Source organism: Bombus impatiens, unplaced genomic scaffold (genome assembly GCF_000188095.3).
Source record: "Bombus impatiens unplaced genomic scaffold, BIMP_2.2 scf_0543, whole genome shotgun sequence".
NCBI classification, from domain to species: Eukaryota; Metazoa; Arthropoda; class Insecta; order Hymenoptera; family Apidae; genus Bombus; species Bombus impatiens.
Window position 1 is genome coordinate 1 of NT_176962.1, and position 12,614 is coordinate 12,614.

General features: G+C 36.5%; 2 protein-coding genes across 2 annotated transcripts; both read right to left on the reverse strand.

Moving 5' to 3' along the window:
* Positions 1–2,044: 2,044 nt before the first annotated feature.
* LOC100740512 (tetraspanin-1-like) lies at positions 2,045–7,711 on the reverse strand. The gene is made up of 6 exons (XM_012388255.3): positions 7,057–7,711; positions 6,651–6,869; positions 4,710–4,892; positions 3,822–4,034; positions 2,223–2,430; positions 2,045–2,152 (listed from the first exon to the last, which is right to left on the reverse strand). Exons 1-6 carry the CDS (start codon positions 7,117–7,119, stop codon positions 2,094–2,096), a joined length of 945 nt encoding a protein of 314 aa, XP_012243678.1. The 5' UTR covers positions 7,120–7,711; the 3' UTR covers positions 2,045–2,093.
* A 119-nt stretch (positions 7,712–7,830) lies between these two features.
* LOC100749417 (elongator complex protein 4) lies at positions 7,831–9,878 on the reverse strand. Its single transcript, XM_003491250.4, has 6 exons — positions 9,635–9,878; positions 9,420–9,557; positions 9,307–9,342; positions 8,614–9,233; positions 8,319–8,531; positions 7,831–8,246 (listed from the first exon to the last, which is right to left on the reverse strand). Exons 2-6 carry the CDS (start codon positions 9,535–9,537, stop codon positions 8,139–8,141), a joined length of 1,095 nt encoding a protein of 364 aa, XP_003491298.1. The 5' UTR covers positions 9,538–9,557; positions 9,635–9,878; the 3' UTR covers positions 7,831–8,138.
* Between the last annotated feature and the right edge of the window lie 2,736 nt (positions 9,879–12,614).

The window sequence follows — 12,614 nt, forward strand, 5'->3', positions numbered from 1 at the left end:
CGATACCAAGCTAAGAACTACGCACCAGTCCAGTTTGGATCACCAAATGTCCGATTATGGAAATTTAATTTATTGAGCATGATTTATTCATTTTTAATGGATATTTTAACATTAGAACATAATTGAAGTATAATACGGCAAAATATATAAAGATATTTGTCCTTTAAGTATTGATTAACATAATCTTACATACATATTTAAAATATTTAAAGGAATATTTTTTAAAGTCTCTCATTAACATACTTAAATACTTCCAGCGAGGGTAGCAAGGGTTTTGTTTTATTATAACATCCAAGGATACAATACAATTAATTGAGCACATTTACAAAGCATATAATGCATATACTAATATCCTATTCGTACGAATTACAATTATTTTTTAATCAATACAGTAACATATACCATTTATTGCAAATAAAAGATTAAGATAATCCTAATTAAACGATTGTACTACACGGTTTTCGTTATTATTGTATGAACTTGAATGATATTTATGATTTTTCATGACTGCTCAATCAAAAATATTTGTTCCATTGATTTTACCATATCATATCTGTTTCTGGTTTCGTTCGAGCTAATGGATTTAAACATAAACTTTTGAGAACTTGTACAGCGTCCTCTCCATTATCCCTCGCGTACAAAGTTTGTCTTTTGCTGCCAGCTTCGTACGAATTCCTACGAAAACTACCAGTCAAAGTATTTTCTTTATCTTTTCTTCCATCCGATCTTCGCCTTCGTTTCGTAGTACTTTTGGACGAAAATGTAGTACCACTTTTCTTCGTTTTAAACGATGGTCTACGTTTCCTCCTTCTCCGAACTTCTCCCGTGTCTGCTCTCAAAGAAACTAACGATTTTATCGATGGATAATCGATCTTTTTATCGGATTCTCTCAAATCTGACGGTCGATTCTTTCTAGACATGCTCTGATTCGTTGGTGTTTTTCTTTTAGGATGAGTTCGATGGCGGAAATTCATCGAAGAACGTGATCCTTTGAAAATCGGTCTCAATGTCCCTAAAACTCTACCTTTGACTCTCAAAGGTTCTAGTAGCTCGTGATCGTGCCAGGATGCAACTACAGGCAAACCACATGCATTATGCATGCCTACCAATGGCACGCCAATGGCTCGATGCTTTTTTATTTCAGGAAATACTTGATACGTGTCGAAAGTCTCCTTGTTACGACTACCGCGCTTAGCATTCTCCTCGTATGCCGATATCTTTTGACCAACGTGTCCACGTTCTAAATTAATGGTGCCCCATTTGCTTCTAACTCGGGATTTCTCATTCCTCAAATGCTTGGAATCTTCGGTTTCTACGGTTTCCTTGTTAGATTGTCCTTTCACCTTTGTATCTTTCGATCTTCGACGAGTAGTATTAAACTTTTGAGACGAAGATTTGTAAAAATACTCACCAAAATCACTGAAATCTTGATCGTCTTTTTGCACGGAAACGTTATGTTCGCTTTTGGTTATCCTTCTGTCTAACGTCTTTAACTTCGAATTAATCTTACGGTGCCCACTTTGAATTTCGCGCTGGTAATCGCAAGAGTGACAGGATCTCCTGGCAGGATTCAAGGTTTCCCGGCGTTTCGAAGTTGTGACTGATCGTCGACTTTGAGATTCATTTTCGTTTTGTGGAGAAGACAGAGTTCTGTATTTTGTTACGTTGAAATTTTTATCAGGCTCGGACATCGAAGATTCAAATTGAAGTTGAGGCGCCTCTGATCGTCTAAGTGTCCCAATATTATGCGCTATCGAGGCCTGATAATTTTTTATTGGAATACTCCTGACAGTCCCGCTACTATTATGTGATTGTGATTTCCCCGCGTCTCTTTTATCGTGCCGGTCTTTTTCGAGATCGTTCATCTCTTTCGAGCAAGTTTTATGGAAATAATCTGGCACAACATCTATCGCGCGTTCCTCATACAGTTGATCGCTTCGTAACACGCCATCTTCAAATTTGGGCGGGTTTTTCCATTCTTCGATTATACTTTTGCTAAATCTCCTCACGTCGTTAAGTCTAGACAAACTTGACGCAATTTTTATATTCTTAATGTCACCTGATGATTTACCCTCACTGCCCTCTAGCCACCTTCATGATTTAGTGCCAAACGTCGTTCCGGTTGCATGCATTCGATTCTCGATTCCCAGTCCTGTGAACGATTAACAATAAGTTCTATTTCGCAAACAAAGACGAAGATTAAAGACGAAAGCATCTCTTACCAAAGTCGTGGTCACTTTCGCTAAACGGACTAAGCGTTTGCGTGGATGTAAACGTCGATGCTTGAGATTTGGTTCTCCTAGTGCCCTTTGAACAGACGAAGAATGTGCTTAGAAGTGCACCTACTTCCACGAAAATCACCGCGAGTCCGATCGTGAGCAGTATTATTGCCTGGTCTTGGGTCCATTTCTCCAACATCTCTAAACAACCCTATAAAAATAATACATGCTTGCTTATAAATATGTTTTTGTTCCTTTTGAAAATGTAAAATATGAAAAGAACAATTTTGCCAATACAGGAGTTAATAACTTGTCACGCAAATTTAACACAAAATAATTGAGTAGGTCAAAAAAGAATAAAAAAAATATTAAAGTAGAAAGAATATTGGAAATTCTCTAAAACCATTTCCTCTGTTCTAAACTATCTTGAAGTATCTTGTAATTATTATACAGGGTGGTTGGTAACTGGTGATACAAGCGGAAAGGGGGTGATTCTACGCGAAAAAAGAAGTCGAAAATATAGAATAAAAATTTTTCGTTCGAGGCTTTGTTTTCGAGAAAATCGACTTTGAATTTTCGCTCGGTACGCGTGCATTTTATCACGCCTCGTTATAACAGATCTCACTGCAGATTTTTAAAAAAATTAAAAAAAAAATTTTGATTCTATATTTTCGACTTCTTTTTCCGCGTAGAATCACCCCCTTTCCGCTTGTATCACCAGTTACCAACCACCCTGTATAATAATTACAAGATACTTCAAGATAGTTTAGAACAGAGGAAATGGTTTTAGAGAATTTCCAATATTCTTTCACATATTTCTTTACATTTCGAAGTCCATAATGAGTTCATTTGTAAATTAAGATGTATAGTCTTTTACAAATATGGTCTGTATATGGATATAATGCCATTTGTATAACAGTAGTGTCAACGCGCGATGACATTTCAATCTGTATTCAGTTTCTGCGCAGTCCCGCGATATTTAACACTCAGCGAGGAAGAGAGATAAGGAAACTTTCTCGCACAATGCGTCAACTTTGCTTTTTCCATCGAGTTTTACCGACGGATACGTCTGTACCCAGATACGATACAGATTACACGATACATCAATGCCGCTTTTACGCAACCCGTATCCGACTGAATTTCCCTTAGGTTGTGATATTTGCATGCGGGTCATTATTAAACGTGTGCGTGTGCGACACAAAGAACATCGACGGTTGTTTTCATTTCGCCTCGATTTTCCATTCATCGAAGCGACAAAGTTATCGTGAAAATTTACAGGGAAAATGAAAGTGGCATATTATAGCCAGAAAGATTAAAAATTTCATTTTTTTTAGTAGAGAGGAAAATAAATATTTGGGACGCCGTGCTTGGATATAAAACAAATATTTTTTACAACATACATTTTAAAAACACACCTACCATAAACATTTTTACTTAACTAAACACTCAACTCTTATATCCTTCCAACCATCGACTCACAACTTCCAACAATTACAATTCTGCATTATCATATCAATGAACCTATCGCTTGTCCCAATGTTTGTCGAGTTTACTCCCGATTCCATTCGCATAATCAACAACATCCTGATTAACGATACGTACCATCGTATGGCGGGCGTATTGATGTTCGGCAGGGTTCAAAGCCTGGCAGAGAGTAAGATTGGCAGGTTCAGGGTTGAGGAAAGAATCGGTCTGGTTTACGTTATTCAGGGTGCAACAGCTGAGAGGCACCACTAATTCTCGTCGACCAACTTCCTGTAGTCGCCACCACGAGGTACCGTAATTGCTACTTCCGTTTATGCCGCAGCAAGCAAACTGAAAAGATCCACGCAGTTTCACATCGGAAGGTGTGTACTGTGTGACTGCCTTTTGCCAGTCGATTAATCAAACAATGACCAGTTTCGAAGAATCAAAGTAAACGCTCATGAGATTGGATCGATCGTCGATCATGTGCATCGGGACTATCTTTGTTAACTCGTTACAAATCGCTTTACCTCAGGGGTATAGTTGTTCGCGAAAATATTCGATCACATGCAAAAACCTTTTGCAAATGTATTACATGTCTCATACGAAATATTTTGAAATTTCACTAACGCTGTAACAAGACTCGTTTATCATGTTTGTACGAACCTCTCATAAGTCAAATTGATCAACTACGTTTTCAAAAAATAGTATTTGTAATTGAGTTAATTAATATTTAGATGATAGTTTATATCAGGTAACTAAGCAAATTCGCGCTGTTTCTATGTCTCTACTGAATAAAATAACATAAATTTCTTTGATTATCTAATATTAATGAGATTATGTTTAACGGTTACTATATTCTTACGATGGCAATTCAAGCTAATTTATTACTAAATATATGTTTGCAATAAAAATCTTGCAACATGTACATCCGACTCCGTACATCTTCGGTTCAAAATTTCAGAACATTTTATGTAAGACGCACGATATATGCATAAAAATGAATCACTGTATATGGGAACGTACCGCTGTTTGCGCGAGATCAAGAGCTGCTGTGAATTGCTCTCGACCAGGAACAGCGTAACTACGTTGCAAAGCTCGTATCAATCGTGCTGGTCGAACATCAATGCCCAGAACGTGAGGCCAGAATACCACTAGAACGCACACAGTGCATTCGCCAAGTAATAGCAGGATTATCGTGATGAGATACTGAAAAAATACAGAGTAAAATGTAATGAGTGAAGTAATTAAGAGGCAGTAGCAAGAAGCAAACAGTACGAATGAAAGGTAAAAATGTAAAGTAAAAAGTAACGAGTGATATAATTAAGAGATAGTACTTGAATGGTTTACCGGTTATTGAATATTTAATGTTGGAATCGTTTAGTTGTATTTTCGCGGTGTATGAAACAATGCAATTCTTATTATTCCGTGCTACCACGTGATACAAATGTATGTGTATTCATATATTAAGTACATGAAGTTAATTGACTGGTGATAATAATGTATTATACATATTTATATGATCAACTGTTATAATTATTTATAATTGTTAAATGATCGAGTTAACTTCTGTAATATGTTATATGAGAAAGTAATTTAGTATAGTTGTTACGTTGTACTTTTTGGGAGTACTACGCTTATTTATTTCAATTTCCAAGCAATGCTCTCTTAATCGCTTGAAACGGTACAGTTGCTAGATAAATTACTCTAATGCATTTCACCTACTTTAATCCTTTAATGAGAAAAGGAAACGTTTGTCAGAAAAATGCCACTGATAATGTCTATATGTCCACTAACTGATTCTGTTCGTTGGAATTAAAGCTGTATGGATGCAAGTTCAAATTCAAATGTGTCAATCTCGTAATCACATAAAAACGAAACCATTCTATTCTATAATTTCAAATTAAATAACTATAATTTTTAATTGAATCGAATTAAATAATATTTTCAAATCATACACGTATCCCATCATACCTCATCGTCATATTATGAATTTGCAAATCATATGTAACAAGAAAATACTGTTAAAAATGAGAATGCATGTGTATCTCTCATCAACACCATTTACAAGTGAAACAGGAGAAGCACGTCTCGTTCGTTGACTCAGACGGTCACACCTTCTACCTGCATCTTGTTACCAGACTGTTACTAATAAAAAGTTGGATCTCCGTGTATTCGCAGCTAATTGACCTTCCATAACTTTCACGTCGTCACTTATTTGAATTTTACATCCTGACACAAACGTTCAATAGCCTACAAACATATTGTATTTTCACATGTTATTACGCGTTCGCTCGTCTAATAAGCCACACACTGAAAAATAATTGCTGTTTTTACGTGATACGCGAACGCGCCCTCCTTCCGTGAGCACGCGTGCCTGGATTTATGTAGATCCGTTTCCGGGCAACGACGCGTGACCATAGTCCGGCAAAGCGGGAAATCTGGTTTCGGTTTGGTCTGTCGAGCGAGCTCCCCGACGAAGAAGCGCGTGAAGACCTTGACTTTTGCACGATTAAAATGCACGACTACTTTAGAAGCGTGTTCAGACTGTAACGCGGCATAATACAAAATAACTATAGAAATAACCATAGATCGCTCGTAAATTTGGAATTTTATTGTGGATATCGATTTTGAGGATGTGAAAGTTAATACAGGATGTCAGAGAATTATCATTGTAATATGTTTCTGCGTAGATATATCGCTGATATTTCAATGGGAAATAATGCTTCTGCATATAATGCTTAATGCTTCTTAGACTTTGTATAGCATGTGAATTTTTAATTTTTTAAATCGATTTTCTATTTAGTATTCTAATTTTAACATTCAGGTGTATTAGATTTTTTAAAGTACATTGAGAAATAATATAAAAATCGTAATCGATCCTTTAAGTACTTCACTAATGTGAATAACACTTGGAAACCATCTGGTCTACTGTTGCGTATACAAGGGAAATTTATGGATTCTTACTGAAACTGTAACGCATCGATTATAGAGACAAGTTGCCCAGCATCCTAGCAAACCCGTGAGCGTGATCAGAAATCCAAGTCCAACGACTGCAAATGCCATGTAATAAAAAAGTGGTTGATCAGGATGTATATCCCCTGGTCCCAATAAACGTGACAGTAGAATACGTTCATCATCGGCTAATAACAATGCTCCTAATGACATCAACGCGAAACCTGATATCTGAAAACGAAGGCAACATCCTTAAATTGCAATAATCGTCATCTTTAAAATAAAGCTTTAATAATTTTTAATTTGAAAAAAATATTCGTTTACTCTTGCAATAAAAAAAAATAGGAAAAACTGGATACTTTATTCATCTTATAATGGTAATCCAAAAAATGAACTCATTTATTTTTCCACAACTCACCAGGAAAATGACATTTGTGCAACACACGAAAATTCGCGACACACCAAAGTTTTTCCTTTCCATTTTAATTCATTAAATCCTTTTCTATCTGAACGCGTATGCGACAGCAACGAAAGAATGACAACTCGTCACGTCAATCCCCCACGATGACACTTCATTAATAGTCGCGATAAATAAGAACATTAACGCGCAGGATAAAATTCATTTTAGTTCCTTTTTTTACGATCCTATCACCGACGATATTTTCTTTTTTTCCCTTATCAATTTCGAAGCGCACTTGCTCGCATTAACTTGAAGACTGAAATGCCGCCGCGTGATAGATAGTTCCACAGTGCCGTACAAATACTGGCATCTGTAGGTGCGCTTGCGTTACGCGTGTCCTCATGCGCGACCGACCGGATGGAACCGGAAGGAAATAGAAAGGCACGAAACAAAAAAGGACACGCAGGAGGGGGTGAAATGTCCATATGCATGTACTTATGTGATCGTTACAGATATAACTGGTATACGGGCCAACTTCACACAGGGGGAGTTACAGCTAATCGGTGTAATCGTTACGGATGAGTAATACTCGACTAGTTTATTTCCGTTCACATTCGTGAAAATTTTATTCTTATGTTCGATTCGTAAAAAATGAAATTCGAAAATGCAAGTTAGTGGTAATTAACTACGATAATGAACATTTAACTATGATATTATAATTTCATGAATAACTGGAGCATAATTCAATTGACTTTCTAAATATTTTTGTTGAAATCGAGTAAGACCCTAGTTATGCAAAAATGATTTTTATTAACAATTATAATATTAATATTTTTAATATTTATAATAAAATTTACTTTTGATATGATACCGTAGAGTAGGTAGGCGTGTCATGCGTATTATTGTGTGTTCACGAAGCCTATCTCCTCCCGTCTACATTAATTCACGCGGCGTACTATGTACTTCTGACTCAAATATTACGTATTACACTCGTCTGTAGTTACTTATCAGCAAAAAGCTTTTACAAGCAAAAGCCGAGAGGACAGGAGAATAATTCTTTATACAAAGGAATTGTTTTAAACGTACAACATTATACTTTCTTAAAAATCTAAGCTCTTATGTGGTGAACTAGAACATCCGAACTGAGATATCGTTTCATCTTGTTCTCGTTGAGTAGTATCTCCTAATTCAGGTGGTAGGTGTAAAACCTAAAATAAAACGGCGAAGATACATACACATAGCCAAACTCTAATTTTGTTATATTTATAAAGTCAGTTTACCTCGATGACAAATTTCTTTCGACGTAATTTGAATACAAGATCTCGTGATTCTGGATTATGAGGTGCTATAGTATTTAAAGCCAGCATCTTCTGTAGATGCAATAAGCCATGATAATCCTTAAATAATGGGTTTGTTTCTTTTTGTGAACCTGCAAATGATTCCAATTTAATTGCAACATCCGACAAGTGTTCAATCCGTTGTGCAGTAGCATCCTAAAAATTAATAACAATGAAAAAATGAATATATATTTACATAAAAGGTTTAATAAATAAAGTACATAAATATGAAACGCACCGAATTTTCAAAGCATTCTGTAGGCACTGTTATCACTGCAACTGCATAAGAATATCTTAAAAGAGCTCTAAAGTAATACAAAAATTTGAACAAATCTTGATGTGAATCATTTACAGAATCACTGCACCATAATCTAGATCCTAAGGAATGAATTGCAATTCTTAGAACTTGTCTTTTTGTAGGTGTCTCTGAAATTGAGTGTCCTCCCTTCTTCAGAGTCTCTTGAATACATTTTAATAAGTTTGAATATGTCATATTGTTAAAGGCATTGTCTTTTTTAGGACAATTATCATCGTACCACTGTGTTATATCTGCTTTTTCGATTACTTCTTTTTCCATCCTTTTTGTAAGGTCATAGAAATGACCAAAAGCTTGTCCTCCAGTTGGGGAGGTATCAATTATTTTCATATTTTGATACCTCCAAGCAATCTTCATTTGCTCATCAGAATTGGGTGATTGATCATTTGATGTGGTGTCTGTTACAACAGCTGGTATTTCTGACACAAACTGTGATGTTTCAACATCTTTAGATCCAATTAATAATGGTTGAGCTGTAACTACGCCTTCAGCCATAAAATATTTTAACATGACTTTTGCATATGTGCCATATCGATCTTCCTCTAAAAATTGAAGTCATTTTGTTCATTTTATTCGTATGTAAATTTTCATAAGATAAGCATATTTATTACATACCAATAAGAAACAAAGAACCAACAGGTAATCCTCCACCTAAAAGAATAGATTGAAATGCATTAATATGATAAAAAATCATAATAAAAATTGTATTGTTGCAAATAAATTCAAACCTATTATATGATCTAAGGAAGGAATTCCAGTCGAAACGAGTAGTTGTGAATTCTTTATTGAGGGTTTCGTTCCCGGTATAAAGGGAATTCTGCTACCTTTTCCTGCAGTTAGATCCATTTTTCAAAACTATTTCTGAACTAAAAAATGACGATACAGTTTATTTAGTATCTGTATCTTACTAACAATATTAATTCTTTTCATAAAAAACACTTACTTCACGCATAACAGTAAATATTCCATACACAAAATAACAATACGAAGCCAAAGCTATTTAAGATAAAACTTTAGTAAAAAAAGTGACTGTTTACGACGGATTTTGATTTACGTATCGTAACAACTTCGTCTACATTTGGAGGTTATGTTTATACGCATCATATAATATATTCCATATATTATTAAAATATAACATATAACATGTGTTGAACAATGGAATTATCGAAACGTATGCGACTAAATTATAAAAAATCAAAAATTTACAAAAATGAGTTGTTTATCAAACGAGGTAGAAAATTTTATTACGGTAAATAGACAAAAGATGGCAGTACATACAGCTGGTTTACAGTCGGTAGCTGACGCCTTTCATAGTTTGTAATTCTCCAGCTAGAATGCAGTCATATCAATAATTTTAATTAATAAACTATAATTTTGATTACAAAATCGATTATATTCATTACACATAATTCTTTCCATAAAAGACTGATTGTTTCTGTTGTTTAAATTATATATCTATCCTTTAATGTATACATAACTTCATTAAAAGTCTTTGAAACCTTTATGTAATCTAAATAATTATGTGTGCGATTTTAAGTTCTAATATGCATTATTTATCTCCCATATAATGTCTACAACAATAAAACCAATTTATTTGATTTGTTAATAATCAAGCATGCTATGCGTACTGACACAAATAGCTAAAAAATTGATAGAAATTATCAAAAATACATTTAAAAATACTAATAAAACATAAAGGTAAAAATATCACAAACATTCCTCAAACACTTTTGTATTATACAAAATAATTTTCAGATGAAACGACAAACTATGGAAACGCGTCCCTACATTAGAGTTAGAGGGGAGCAGTCCATAGCGGGGTAATGGAATACGTAAGTGTAGGAGAAAGGGAGAAGGACATAGTCTAGAAAGAAGACAGAGAAGGAGCAAAGGGAACGCGTGAGTAACCCGTCTCGTGCATGTAGATTGTAGATTCAAAGCTGTGGCGCTGTGGCACGGGCAGTTGTGCACAGGCACGGTGCGGAGGTATCCGACCAAGAGTGAAAAACCCCTCTCTGTTACTATCCCATCTTTCTCTCTTTCTAGCATATCTCACTCGGCCGCCTTCCTTCTACTTCTCCTACTTCTCCTACCATTTCCCCTTCCATTGGCGTGTTTTCTTTTTTCAGCACACTCGTGCCGATCTATCGATCTCTCGCTCGCTCTCCCAGTCTTTTCCTTTCTTTCTACAGAGGCCGCAGCACGCTGCCCTCGCTCAACTACCTGTTGTGACGTCCAACGTGCACTCGACGACGCACCGGGACAATCGAAAGATTCAGCGCACGCGGCATACGCTGCTGTTTTCCGTGTAATACCGTATATACTGTTCCTCATGGTCGGTAGAGACAGTAGAACGCTCGCACACCGGCCTCCGCGCGCAGAAAGTCTTTCGTTGGTAAAGCGTGTGCCTGATCCGCGAACCAGAGCTGATATTACCCCGCGAAAAGCTTGTCCCATACTCCCACTACGATCTTGCTTCCCGTCTCTCGCGTGGACGTGCGACGCTATGAGAAAGAGAGAGTGAAAGAGACAAAGAACGAAAAAAGAGAGAGAAAACGGTTAGAGAGAGCTTCTTATTGAAAGATTGTACTTAAACTTTAGCAACTAAAGAGGGCATTGGAGACATATTTCTGCATGTATGCAAGGAACAATACATGTCGACTTTTCTGCTGCTTCACACGTTGTGTTGTATCGATTATCATTTCAGTAAATCGTAGAGCAGTTCCATTTTCTGTGAGTTTGGATATGTTTTTGTGTAAATTATGAAACGAGGTAATTTGTATCTTATCTGTCCCTTTTTATTCGAGAAGGTTATGCAAATTGATTATTAACTTGCAAATGATAAAAAAGCTTAGAATATATTTGTTTATTATTAATTAGATGTTTTCGTTAACATTCTATTTCAATTTTCTAGACAGGATTCAGTAACTAGAATACTTCATATTCCTTCGTGCATACATTTTAGACCGGATAATATAAATAATCATATATGTATATAACAGTATATTAATTGTAAATATATATCACGGGACATCATACTCTAATTTCAGTAAATTTGTAGTATTTTCTTGTTAAATATATTTATCATCGAAGAAAACATTATATAAAAACATAAAAACACAATCTCGTAACCGATAAACGCTCATAGTTGGTATTGAACAGAATCTAAGAAAGTATGAATTTCATACATGGCGCCAACTACGCTTAGTTGTAAAGATCACTATCAGATGGCGTGGCAATTTGGGCGCCTCTTGTATACACGGACTTCCCAGGCCCTGAACTTAGTCGCGCGCGGTGAACGTTCCGTCCTACTGTCGAATCTTCGCGCGCGTCTCGTCAACAGTGACAGTTCGAAAACTTCTTTCACATGGAATGTGAAACGTGACAAACTTTGTTTATAGTGTGTTGCTTTATCATTCAGCTTCGCGATTAATCGTTTGATGAAAAAGCAAATTGTCGAAGGACCGTGAGTGCGTATCGAACGACAATATCAACGAGGATTTATACATTGAGTGATATCGTGTGTCTTATGTGTATCGGCCGTGCGTGCTATACGCTATATACTATCGAACGTATCGAATTGAGTGAAACTGTGAAACGATCGGACAATCGACGCGAAGCTTGGTACATCGTTGAAAAGTATAACCGGCGTTGTTGTTTATACAAGACAGAACGAAGTTAAGCGCGCGGTGCAGCGGTGTCGAGGCGCGAACGACGCGACGACATATTCCAAATGCGTCTTGACCGGAAGTTGAGGATCGTCACATTGGCAGGGTGGCAGAGGATGCCCGGCTGGAGGGCAACGGCGGGAGACGAGGTCGCAGCAGTAGCAGTAGCGTGCGTCAGGCGCTTCGGTAGCAGAGGTTCTCACTGAGCTGGCTTACCCTGCAGTGGATTTAGGGGGCTGTATGGAGGCCGGGGGG